Source organism: Dendropsophus ebraccatus, chromosome 8 (assembly GCF_027789765.1).
Source record: "Dendropsophus ebraccatus isolate aDenEbr1 chromosome 8, aDenEbr1.pat, whole genome shotgun sequence".
In the NCBI taxonomy this organism is placed as follows: Eukaryota; Metazoa; Chordata; class Amphibia; order Anura; family Hylidae; genus Dendropsophus; species Dendropsophus ebraccatus.
In genome coordinates this window covers 31,951,341-31,964,087 of record NC_091461.1, presented here as the reverse complement: position 1 = coordinate 31,964,087, position 12,747 = coordinate 31,951,341, and the positions used below count along the sequence as shown (strand labels likewise).

General features: G+C 41.8%; 1 protein-coding gene and 1 non-coding gene across 2 annotated transcripts in view; both read right to left on the bottom strand.

The window, feature by feature from the left end:
- The window catches only part of IDE (insulin degrading enzyme), a 59,311-nt gene that overhangs the window by 28,653 nt on the left and 17,911 nt on the right, over nucleotides 1–12,747 (bottom strand). Inside the window, exons 5-11 of the mRNA XM_069980121.1 lie at nucleotides 8,742–8,864; nucleotides 7,009–7,121; nucleotides 4,536–4,698; nucleotides 4,134–4,226; nucleotides 3,624–3,715; nucleotides 1,398–1,478; nucleotides 475–578 (exon numbers count right to left, since the gene is read on the bottom strand). Of these exons, the coding sequence (XP_069836222.1) occupies nucleotides 475–578; nucleotides 1,398–1,478; nucleotides 3,624–3,715; nucleotides 4,134–4,226; nucleotides 4,536–4,698; nucleotides 7,009–7,121; nucleotides 8,742–8,864 (769 nt within the window). The remainder of the gene's footprint in view (nucleotides 1–474; nucleotides 579–1,397; nucleotides 1,479–3,623; nucleotides 3,716–4,133; nucleotides 4,227–4,535; nucleotides 4,699–7,008; nucleotides 7,122–8,741; nucleotides 8,865–12,747) is intronic.
- Nucleotides 12,388–12,586, bottom strand: LOC138800175 (small nucleolar RNA SNORA74). Its single transcript, XR_011364379.1, has one exon. It is a non-coding gene; the product is annotated as a small nucleolar RNA SNORA74 (small nucleolar RNA).

Here is a 12,747-nt window from a genome sequence, read left to right as displayed (position 1 = left end):
AAGAGACTGTATTATATGGCAAGCACCCCATCCTACTTTCCTGCACGGAGCCTCGTAATACACTAGGGGTGGTGCCGACCCTCTCTCTGTGTATTTTGATAGCGCCTGTTAAAAGGCCCATGATCAGCCGACATGCACAGTGTCTTTCATGGTCTTTCAACAGGTTGAAAAATCCCAAACACGATAGTCTGCACATCGCTCAGTGTAACACGGGTTGTGGCCCCTCACTGCCCACCCCCCCAGCACCAAGCACGGAATGGGGAGGAAGAGAGTGCTGAGCTGACAGGCGGTTGCCCGCTTTCTTCTCCTAATCGAGCCGTGTAATGTGGCCCTTACGCTGAGAACCCATCTTAGTCACACAGCACAGAGCAGGATGAGAACTCTTGCAGGTCTGAACAGCCAGAATCTGACCTGATCAAAACAGTGACCAGTTAAAGGGATTTTTTTTTTGTAACTAACTAGTTAGAAACTCACCTGACATTCTCTGGTTGGAGTTTATCGAGCACCATTTCTATTAAATCAGGCCTGAATTCTTCAAGTAAATATTCAGCAGCCAAGATTTCTTCTAAGGGGTAGTACTAATTATAAAAAAAAAAAAAAAAGTTATTGCATTCCAAGTGATATTCATCATGTATGAGTGAATGGTAAGGGCTCCATCACGAGGTTATGTTCTATCAGACAGTTCTATTGTGGCTGCATGTACCCCAGGAGCAAAACTAGGAAAAACTACTAATTATTAACCCCCTCTCTCCTAAGGCCACATTCACACACTGTATTTTTGCAATAAACAATGGCCATTATTTATTGACAGTGTGCAATTACATTAAAGTGTATAGAACAATGGCTGCAGTGTATATACACTGTATACACTAAGGCCATTGTTCTTTGCGGCCTTAGAAAATAACTGACAGGTCTGTCAACTGTAATTCACGGCCCAAACTGTTGACACTTGGGAAAAAGGCCTCTCTTGCTATAGAATAAAAGTTTTCTACATTCTGGAAGCACAGACCGATATATGATAGGTACCATGTGTCTCACTGACCTAACAGTGTCAGTAGTTTGAAAAATAAATTTAAGCTGCCAAATTTCCTTTAATTTTCTTGTTTTTATAATGGAAAGTTAATAGTTTAATGCAAGGCTGATGGGATAATTTGTGTATACAATCTGTGTATACTTATACTGCATACTCCTTTATGCAAATCTATAAACACAATGACTTTAGCTCTAGATTATTTCACCATCTGTTTGTCCCCAAAATTATACGTATATTGTGCAAAATCTTTAATAAGAACCCGTGAAAAGTAACAATCCATGCAGAGGTAATGGTTTAGCTCAGCACAGCAGTCTAAACGGTACACGGCCATAGTGCGCTATAGAAATGCCTTTCAGCAACTTACATGTAGAAGTCCAGAAACTTTTGATGTGTAGCCACGTGGGCGCTCTTTGTCTTTAAATCGAAAGGCAACCGCGTTCAGGTCCTGAAATGAAGACAGAGGCATGTTATTAGGTTTCATATATCTTACATCATTAGAGCACGTTTTCCAGGACTCCCCGGGGTTGCTTTCAACATCTACAGGCGATGGGAGTGGTTGAGAAGTTGCTGAACTTTCCGCTCAATATTACTCAACCCAAGTGACAGATGACAGTACAGGTTGTTGTACCTACTTTTACGTTCAGCTTATTGCCCTACAGAAGTCTGTCTGAGCCCTTAGGGTGTGTTCGCATGCACAGATTTTTGGTTGCAACTGGTGAAAACAAAGCCAGGAATGGATATGAAAAGCAGAAATCCCAGTCTTTCCTTTATGACCTGTTCTCTATTTATAGTCTGTTCCTGGCTTTGGCTTCAATAACTGTCTGTGTAAACATACCCGTACGATATTATTACCACCAAGATGTTGTGCTGCCATCTATTCTCCTATTGGTCTGCAATTAGGATCCTATGCAGAGACACATCTTCCGTACACAGGCTGGACTGGACTGATGCAGGTCTTCTTCCAGTCTAGATACTATTAGCTAGCAGTGTCAATAGGGGGCAGCAAAAAAAGGAGCTGGGTGATCCTGATAGCTGATAACTGATAAGGGGAACACATCTCTGTACTGACCTTTGATCCATCTATACATAGCCATTAAAGGATACCTGTCACCCCCCGTGCCAGGGTGAAAGGCTCCCGACCCCCCGTTAGAGCGCCCTATACTTACCTAATCGAGTCGGGTCCCGCTTCCTGATGTGGTCGGGTCACGGTGATTTCAGCTCCTGAAGCCCGGCGCCCACGGTCACAGGAGAGTCCGATGCCCATAGAGAATGACGGAGCATCGGACTCCCCATTCATTCTCTATGAGCGTCGGACTCTGCTGTGTGCGCGCGCCGGGCTTCGGGAGCTGAAATCTCCGTGACCCGACCGCATCAGGAAGCGGTACCCGGCGCGATTAGGTGAGTATAGGGGGATCTAGCAGGGGGTCAGGAGCCTGTCACCCCGACACGGGGGGGTGACAGGTCCTCTTTAAGTCACCAGTCAAGCCTTCTTTCCTTCTAAACTGGGTATTGTAGTGCATCTATTACTCCAGAAGCCTATCTTTGAACCTGTAGTGCATCTATTACTCCAGAAGCCCATCTTTGAACCTGCTGCCTTTTTGTGGTCTCAACACTGTACAAAATATTCCACATGTGGTCTGACTAGTGATTTGTACAGTGGCAGAACAAGGTTTGTGGTGCTGTCACATTATAAGACATACAAGGCTCTTTGCACACACACCGATTGCAGTACAGTATGTGTCAGTAATGCAGTGATAAATAGCTACTATATCACGGCTTACAGGGTGTTCCTGTGTACTTTCATTTGGCTTGTGCTTGCAGATTAGCATCTGCACATACATTTCAGGTTATTAGTCAGCGACTTATCTAGCTATGACTTGAGTTTTCTTATGCTTATTGAAGCCAAGTCAGAGCAGGAGGTAGTGCAGACTTATAGAAGAAAAGGTCACCGAGGACAGACTGGGTACAATGATCTGAACCTAAGGGACACAGAAACATAGCATTCTGGGATGGACACACTTTTCTGTGTGCATGTTTTATATATTAGTCACTACAGTAGCACAATGCAGGCAGACGTCCCCCGAGGACATGCACCATACTATCATAGCACTCTGATCACACAAGCACTATCATTGTGCCAAGGCAATCAGCAGCAGGAGCCTGGCATCTAAGCAATAACAGAAGGAGTGACTATGTGAATGCAGACGGCAATGGTTGCCAGAAATGGCTGCTAGGTGTCTCCCTTTCTTGCTTTGCAGTTACTGCTTATTTGCTTTCTGTTCCTATGCAAACCTAGTCCCATCAATAGTCCCTTCTCCTCCACATGCCACTTATAGTTGTATACAGCATATATCCCTCAGCACAGACTTTTATTAGAGATGCTGTGATGCTGCTTGTTTCTTGCATTTCTGCTCACATAGCACCAGTAACCCCTTCTATATCCATACCATCTATAGTAGGGTATTTAGCAAATCCGCCCTGCACAGTGCAAGCCTGTTCAGTTCAGGAGAAGAAATAAAGCAGATCTTCAAGGGGGTTAAACACACACAATATACAGGAAAATGTCATTAGGACACTAGATGGCGATCACCTTGCATTCCTGGAACACCCATTCTTGAGGTCCTTCTGTGCGAAGTTTCTGGATGTACTGAAACATGTGGAAAATGATATCATCCACATGTACTATATAAAAAGAGAAAAGCCCAAACATTACAATGGCAAATAAAGTTACATGGTAATCTTAAGGGGTTCCATCAGATATACCAGCTTTTTTACAGATTCAGTGTACATAAGCATGAGGCTGATTAAGGGAACCCACCACCATGACAATGCTACCTAGCTATTGGCATCATGTTATAGAGCAGAAAAAGATGAGCGGATTGATATATCTGGGAAAAGATTCTGTATAACTTGTCATTTATTGATTGAAATTCTCCGTATAAAGGAGCCCTATGGTCAGAGCACCCTAATACCCCCTACATAGTATACAAAGGGATTACGGCACACTATGCCCAAAGTATTGACACTTGAAATTCCATAGTGTGAAGGAGCCCTATATAAGAAAATCCCAAACCAACATGAAGATCTTTCCATTACTTACACAGGCCTTCCTCCGTCAGATCTACATTAATGATGAAAAACATGAATCCTTTCGCTCCTTCTTTCTGGCCTCCAACCAGAGTATTCACCCAGCCTGCAGAAGACCGAAGAAGTTTTTATTATTTTTTTTCCTTCAATTTGTGAATCAGCAGACCTGATTTATAACTACAATGGTTTAGATTTGTAGATTGAGCAGATTTACACAGAAATATGGCCCAACCTATGGCTATACTATGTACAACAATTAAAGGTGTTCAACTACTAAGCTTGAAACTGAGCTTGAAAAAAAAAATACACAACAAGAACACAATACACCCCAAACCTGTAGAAGTCCCATCTAGTAAGGAAAGCCATATCCTACAAACCTATGGCATGTGTCCTCATGGGAATTCTTGTCATTTACCTTTAGACTTGAGTTCAGACAGAAGACTTCCAGGACCTTCATGTCCTATTAAATGTCCTAGGTAATGGCCCGGGTTAGACTTGTAATACTTCTGGAGGTCGGGGATCGGGAAGGTCACATACAGATTTCTAATGTCCTTTATAGGCACTATTTTGTATATTTTCTAAAAGGAAAACAAAGACAGGAAAACTATTACATTACTACACTTCCCTCACCGGTGAGCTATGGATATTGATTCCAACAAAAGTGAATGTCCATCTTTTCACAGATCAAAAATTAAATGGGCACCATCAATAATCAGTGGAGGTCTTGGATGTTAGGAGTCTTGCTGATTGTTAGAGCCGGGAGAAGCACTGCGTAAAGGGGAACTCCAGATAAGAAAAAGACTTGTTTTCTATTAAAAGTCATATAGATGTGTCTATACAATGTATTACTGTATCTGTACGCTTCTTTTCCCCCCCCCCCCCCCAATCAAATGGATTTTTGGTAGCTTCAAAACTGGGATAGACTGGTAAGTAATGCTACATGCTTCTGCAGGAGTTTCATTTTTTTTTTTTACCTCTACCTGGAGTTCCCCTTTAAGCCCATTCTCTCCCTACTCTACCCTTGTGACAGGAGGTGGACTTCTATAGAAGTCTATGGGACCCTTTCTTTCATGCAGCGAGAGAGTACGTACTTTGTTGCACAATAAACTGTTTTGGGCTGGGTTCATACTACCTTTTTGAAAACAGTTTGTGTGCATCAGTTTTTCCATTGTCTGCCATTAGAAAAAAATGGATCAAGACGGATCCTTTTTTTTTTTTTTTTTTAAACAAACACAAAAATGAAGTCGACTATGTTTTTGTGTCCGTTAAAACAAGGATCCTTTTCTTTTATAATAGAAGTCAATGGAAAAACAGATCAAAACGGATGCACACAAATGCATCCATTTTTTTCATCTTTTTTAGCAAAAAAAACACAAAAAACTGATAGCAAAAATGCCTAACTTATTTATTATTACATTTTGGATGCCACTGGACTTTGTTACACTAGAAATCATGTAAATGAAGCTATGCAAACCCTTTGTACTTTTTGTTTCTATTTTCCTTTATTGTTGCTTGTTTGTGTATAAAATGAGCGAAAAAATTAAATTAATCTGATTTAAAAATTTTTTATATATATATATATATATATATATATATATATATATATATATATATATATATATATATATATTATATATAATATATATATATATATATATATATATATATAAAGGAGTGTAAGATAGTCACAGTGTGCCACCATTCAACTACCTGCCATTTGGATATACCTACTTGTGCTGTTGGATCCTTTTTTGTCTCTTGAACGCGTTTTTTTAAGTAACAGGTACACAAATTTCTAGCAATTTTTTTCTGCGCCTGTACATAGAGTATAAACTGCTCTTCTAGAATAACTGACACTTCTAAACACGCCTGGTGCACATCCATTTTAGCTGACTGTCTTTGCTTCTCCCTTCTATTTTTGTTTCCCTATTGCAGAGTTAAAGGGGCATGTCAGAAGAAAAAAAAAAAAAAAAGTTTAAATCAGCTGGTGTCAGAAGTATTTTACAAACCTGTAAGACTTTCTAAAAAAAAATAAAATAAAATAAAAAAAAAAAAAAAAAATCAGCTGCTGTATGTCCTGCAGGAAGTGATGTACGCTTTCAAGTCTGACACAGTGCTCTCTGCTGCCACCTCTGTCCAAATTAGGAGAGGTTTTCTACAGGGATTTGCTAATGCTCTGCTACTTCTACTTAAAAAATCTCCAGTCTTCCAGAACTTATCAGCTGCTGTATGTCCTGCAGGAAATGGTGTATTCTATCTAGTCTGTCACAGTGTTCTCTGCTGCCACCTCTGTCTGTGACAGGAACTTTCCAGAGCAGGAGATGTTTTCTATGGGGATTTGCTACTGCTATGGACAGTTCCTGACAAAGACAGAGGTGGCAGCAGAGAGCACTGTGACAGACTAGAAAGAATACACCATTTCCTGCAGGACACACAGCAGCTGATAAGTACTGGAAGACTGGAGATCTTTTTTTAAATAGAAGTAAATTACAAACCTGTAAAACTTTCTGACACCAGGTGATTTAAAAAAAAAAAATTTTCTCCAAAGTACCCCTTTAAGTGAGGCTTTGCAGCTTAAAATCTTCAATATGCCTATGGCTTTTTAAATTAATAGAAAAGTATTAATACAGTGTAATACTCTGCACCATCTGAATGCTACGTCACTGATCACATAAAACTGATATACTTTATTTGTAAATCTTCCCTTTGTTCAGACTGTTGTATTTTACAACAACATTTGCAAGCCAAAACGAGAAGTGGATACAAAAAGAAGAAGGAGGTAAAAGTTTTTTTCATAATAGGTTCTCTCTGTTCTAATTCTGGCTTAGAAATCCTGATGCAAAATCCCCCCCATGTGCATGAGGCCTAACAGTAAGACCAGCGCTCACCTGCAGATATTGCTTCTGGAAGGGATTGTCAGGGAATTCTGGAACCGGGACATTCTTGTTCTCTACTTCCGCAAACAGCTTCACCAGCAACTCGGTCAGCTCATCCAGAGTTTCTGGGGACAGAAGGTTAGGAAAATTTTATGTGAAACAATTGTCAACATAATATTTCAATGTACATACATCTCATTTGGAAATACACGCGCACACGCACACACACACACACACACACACACACACACACACACACACACGGGGTATTCCCATGTGGGCCAGGAGAGGTGTCACTGCAGGCGATGGTCTCCATAGACTTAGGGCCCTATTCCATGGGACAATTATCGTTCGGATAATCGTTAGGAACGAAGCGATAATCAGTCGGTTGAAAAGCAGTTAACAATTAAACGGCGAACGAGAAATCGTTGATCGCTTAATGAGACCTGGACCTATTTTGATCGTTGCTCGTTTGCACGGAATAAGACGTCGTTCACAGTAGCGACGAATGCAACAGCTACAAGACGACTGCAAGAACGATCATAAGTAACGATCGTCGTTCCATGTAATTGGGGGAGCGATTTCAGGTTGTTCGCAATAGCGGTCGTTTGAGATCGTTTATGGTTAACGATTATCCGAACGATAATCGTCCCATGGAATAGGGCCCTTACAACCACAAATCACCACACCTGCCCTTTATGTTATCTACAATACTGAAGGAATCCAAGCAACAAAAACAAGGGTACGCTCTATAAAACGTATCACTAGATCACATTTCTGTTGGCATGGCACCGCCATCAGAGGGCACTGGGGTTCAGCCTCACTAACAACGCTCCCGTATATATATATGCTCACATGGTGGTCGCATTACCTTCATCCTAGCAAATTATGTATTTGAGCATACAAGTAATAAAATACACACCATGGTACAGCGATAACAAACAACCATCATAAGCAGCTCTAATAATTCATAAGCTAAACCGACAACTTTGGCTATAACTTTTGCTGGTGAAACACACAGGAGACAGTCCCATAGACTTCTATATCCCTCTATATACTATGGTAGGGACGAGAAACCTAGAATATGTTGATCCCCACTAGTATAGAAAACTTTTCACATATCAAAAGTATTATAACTATGCCTACTTAACAGAAATGGGGTACAGCTCTGAAACCTTGTGTCACAAAGTAAGCTTCAATTACTGAAGGACGATCGACTGGTCATCAGTTACATCTCCTGTCCTGTCCCTATCCTCACCATACACAGGAACATTTAACACGGCCAAGTGATCCTGTGTTCTCCATGGGAAGTATTAAGCCGCAGCCAGGGAGCTCTGGCTGCACCTTATCTTTGCGAGAACCAAGGGGTCGGGAAATGATTTTGCATCACACCTGACCCCTATCTCTACCTATATCATGTGTCGTGGACAGTCTGGAAAACCCCCAATACACCTAAGGAGGCATGTCCGTGCACGAACGATCGGATTGACAAGCTTCCCAGCATCATGTATCACTATGATGCTGGGAGCAACGCTTTGGTTTATATGTTTGCAGTACTGTACTGACACAGCTGCCAAGGTTTGAAGATTTGAACTGTTTCGGGGGTATATGCCTGGCTGTGCATTAAGTTAAATAAGATATCAAATACATTACCCTGTAGTAGTATATGAATGTGCACATCAATATGATCTCACCAGCGTGGTGCAGCCGCAAACTAATACATAATCTAATGCAATTGTTATTACCTCTACCAAGCACACAGATGGACATGAGGTTAGAAGAATAATAGGTGGAGTGGAACTTCAGTAACTCCTGTCGCACGTCGAGCCCTTCTTGTGTTGGTCTTGTTTCAAGAGTCAGCTTATTGCCTGAAAAAGAACAGAAATACTGACTTCTAACAATTGGTTTATACACGAGGATTACATCCACCTCCACTACCAATGTCTACCGTTCCAATGCTTAAAAAAAAGGCAGGAATGCATTTGAAAAATTGGAGAAATTTTAGTCTTTCCTTTATGAGTTGTACCCCATTTATAATGTGTTCCTGGCTTTGGCTTCAAAAATTGCATTGGAAAAATCTGTCTGTGTAAACTCAGGACTGAGGCGGCCAGTGACTGGCTGAGTGGCCTGTCAGCTCTAAAGCTGCAGCATGTGGGACTGGGGAGGAAGCATGCAGAGCACAGGAGGAGACCGGGAACATGGATAGGTAATGTAAGAACTGTTTGTTGAGTCGTCAGCCGTGCATCGCTATTACATATAGCTATTACACATAGTGATGCGCGATCGTCACCCAATGATTTTAGGTCAGGGCCTAAAGAAACAATGAGCCGATCAATCATTTTATCGGCTGATCATTGTATTTATTACACGGAGCGAGAATCAGCCGAATCGGCCTATTATCTCTCCGTGTAATAGGGCTCTAAGTGATAAAGGAGTAATGGCAGAAAAAAAGTGGTCTTGTCTCAACCCACATAACAATACTTGACTAACAACCATTACTGAGCTCAGGAAAGGACAACCATGAACATAAGGCCAAGGGAATAAAAGAACACTAATGCAGCCAGGTCATGGTGAGTAATAGATGGAAATAGTAATAGCTACATAGGACCTGTAAATAAATAATGTACATGATGGGGCCGAACCATTGGGAAACACCTGATGAGTAACACGCGGTGACTCCCCACCCTACACAATAATAACATCTTCAAGGCTTGACCTGGCAGAGAGTACAAAGGGCAGACTACCAGAAAGAAGTCACTGACAAACACTTCACTGTCATCCAAAAAGAAACCAGAACACCGGCCTGGCCTGTGCAACAAGCTGGTCAGAGCTCTGGCAAACATAGGAAGCAAGACAGCACGTGTACAAGGGTTTCTATTGTTAGGGTTTATGCCGGAGCATCCTACGAAGGTAATGCCAAGAACGGATCAATCATTCATATAAAGTGAAAGAGGGTCTAGTCCCGCCCTCCCCCAAGCACACGAAGGCCTGTGATTCCCAGGTAATTTGCACTCACAGACAACACATCAGTCATGTGATTTGCAGAATGAGTATTAAAAAAATAAAATGAATGAATAAATATATGTATTGTAAGTTGCAAACTTGCTTTATATCACATCTACTGCTGATTTAGAAAGTTATAAAGACAGGTACACTTTAAAAAAAAAAAAAAAAAAAAAAAAAAAAAAAAACAACGAACAAAAACACACTGATAAAAGTTATAGGGGGGAACAAAAAAGCTTTTTCTTTTAAAAACAATTTGATTTATATCACATTATTATACGACTCCTTACACCTGAACAAAAGCTGTAAAGCTGTCTTGACCACTAGGTGTCTCACTTCCCTCCAATCTGTTCTCCACTGCCTGTCAGGTTCAGTTTGTTTCTTATAAGACAGAGACAAGTATGGAGTGTAGCTATAAGAGCAGGGGACGTAGCATGTGACTCCTGGTGGCTGGAGAAGATGGATGCAGTCCTAGGGCGGCCTTGAAAACACTTTGTGTAAACACTTACTCGATAAGACTAATGGAGCAAGTGAGTTAAGAGATTTTAATGGTAGCCAGGGAGTGTAATGGTGTTCCCTGCCCCTCTGCTGTTTTGTGAGATTACAGAAAGTACTAGGAGGGAGGTCATGTCAAAAGTTAGGAGAAGTGACAGTAAACCTTTAAAGTGAAACTCTCACCCCCTTTCTGTATGAGGACATCTCTACACAGATGTAACACCTAAATTCTGCAGTTTTCATACCGTACTTTATAATAAATTTCTTGGTGCTTTGTCCAGTAAAAAATGCTTTTTATCCTTGGTGGATTGTGCCACCTGGGCGGTGTTTCACGGCCGCTGTGCCATTTTGCCCTGCCCAGCCCATGACGTCATAGGCGTCTAGGTGCCGTCCCCAAGATAGACACTGGAATGGATTGGAGGTCTAGGCCTCACCCTCTTTAGGTCGGCTCTTTATAGTCAACAGCTTACACTGAACCAGAGAGACCTGTTGGCCAAGTGCAGGCTTACATGTGAGCAATACAGCGGGAGGCGTGAACAAATATTAGGACTGATTGGCTCCACCCAGCAATAATATCAATGGGGATTACCACCTAACCACTGGATAATCTGCAGCTGTACAGGAGACGCACGTCCTAAGCGCCAATGTGCTCCCTAATCGCATGCATTAAAAGGGACAGGACGTGTCAGTCCATTGTTTAATGCCTTCAAAATTAATAAGGTGGGAGAAACTACAGTATCCCTGGCTGAAACTTAATCTGCTATTGATTGGTTTAATTTGGCCAAATTGTTTCCACTTTCAGGCTATGTTCACACACTGCCTTCTATTGGCTGTTCGACCTCAGTCTTTTAAGGCGCACGTCATTTTGAGGCTAAATATCAGCCAATAACAAGAGTTATTAAGTAAAAACTGAGGTTTTTTGGCCTCAATTTGACAGCAGTCTAGGTGTTAACATATCCTCAAGGTGCTCCAGCTGCCCCCCTGCAGTAAGAGCCTCAAAGGCCCAGCCAGCATCTCCTAGAAGAAAGGGGACTGAAACCCAATCGACCTACTGGCAAGTACGCAATTATACTTCTAGTTCCGGGGGAGTTCCTCATCTTCTTGACGGACCCTCCTCCTCTCATGCCTGTCCTTAGGGACAGGAAAAACACTGGTGATGGAGGAAAGGGGAGGGTCATGTAAATTCTTGTGTTGTGTTTCCCTAGGGTACGTCATGACGCCTGTGGTGCCATTGTGAGGGTGAGGAGAGAAATGACCACAGTCCTAGTACACAGTATACATAGCGGACAGCACTGTAGTCTCGCAGCGCTGGGTTCAAATGTCACCAAGGTCAACATCTACAAAGAGATTGTTCCCCCCCCATGTCAGGGTCGTACCCCAGTTTCCTCTCAAATCAAACAGATTGTTTCACTACACTAATCATTGGCTGATCCATTAGACTTGGGTTTGGCTGAGGATACTGTAGGGTTTTTCTTCACCTACCTTATATATAGAGTTGCTACATTACACCATTATATTAACCCACACTTTCTTTTTAAGAAAGCAGCTGTATCTTTGTAATCTATGATAAGCTATTTAACAAAAAGGAAAGAATAAAGCTGGTTTCAAGCACTGAACTCTATCATGGTGGGGCTGGGACTCACCACCACAGATACAAAAAAGGTGTCCATATTATGTTATTGTACTAAACTAGAATAAATGAGTTCCATGTGCAAAGTTTTCTGTGCACTTTCGATCTGTATAACAATGTGAGCAGAAAGACTCTTTAATGATAACATATTAGGGACTTGCTCTCTTTAAACTAAAAGGTTCCCAAGTGCAGCTCTGTCTCTCAAAGAGCAAACCCTCCAGTATAAATAGGACTTAGTGTTAGAACAGTGTACAAAGGAGGCCAGTGTGTAATTCCAGACTAGCACCGAATAGAAGTACTTATGAGGCGCACTCTCGAGGAATCACAGCACTACTAAGTGCAAGTGTGACGTCACCAGAACGGCAACAATCCACACCAGCATCAGGCAGTAGTGACTTTATCTACCAGCGGTGTAACACGGTCACAGGCACGGAAAGCACTGGACAGCTGACTACCACTGGAGAGAAAACATAACAGGAGGAACCCTTTAAGGATTTTCAGCCATGCATTGCGCTTGTTTGCAGTGTTTTTACATGGCAGGACTAAACGGGTGTATGAGCGGCACAAACTATTGCAGTATCATTCATGTGGCCATCAACACTTACTGTTATTGGCCTCACATC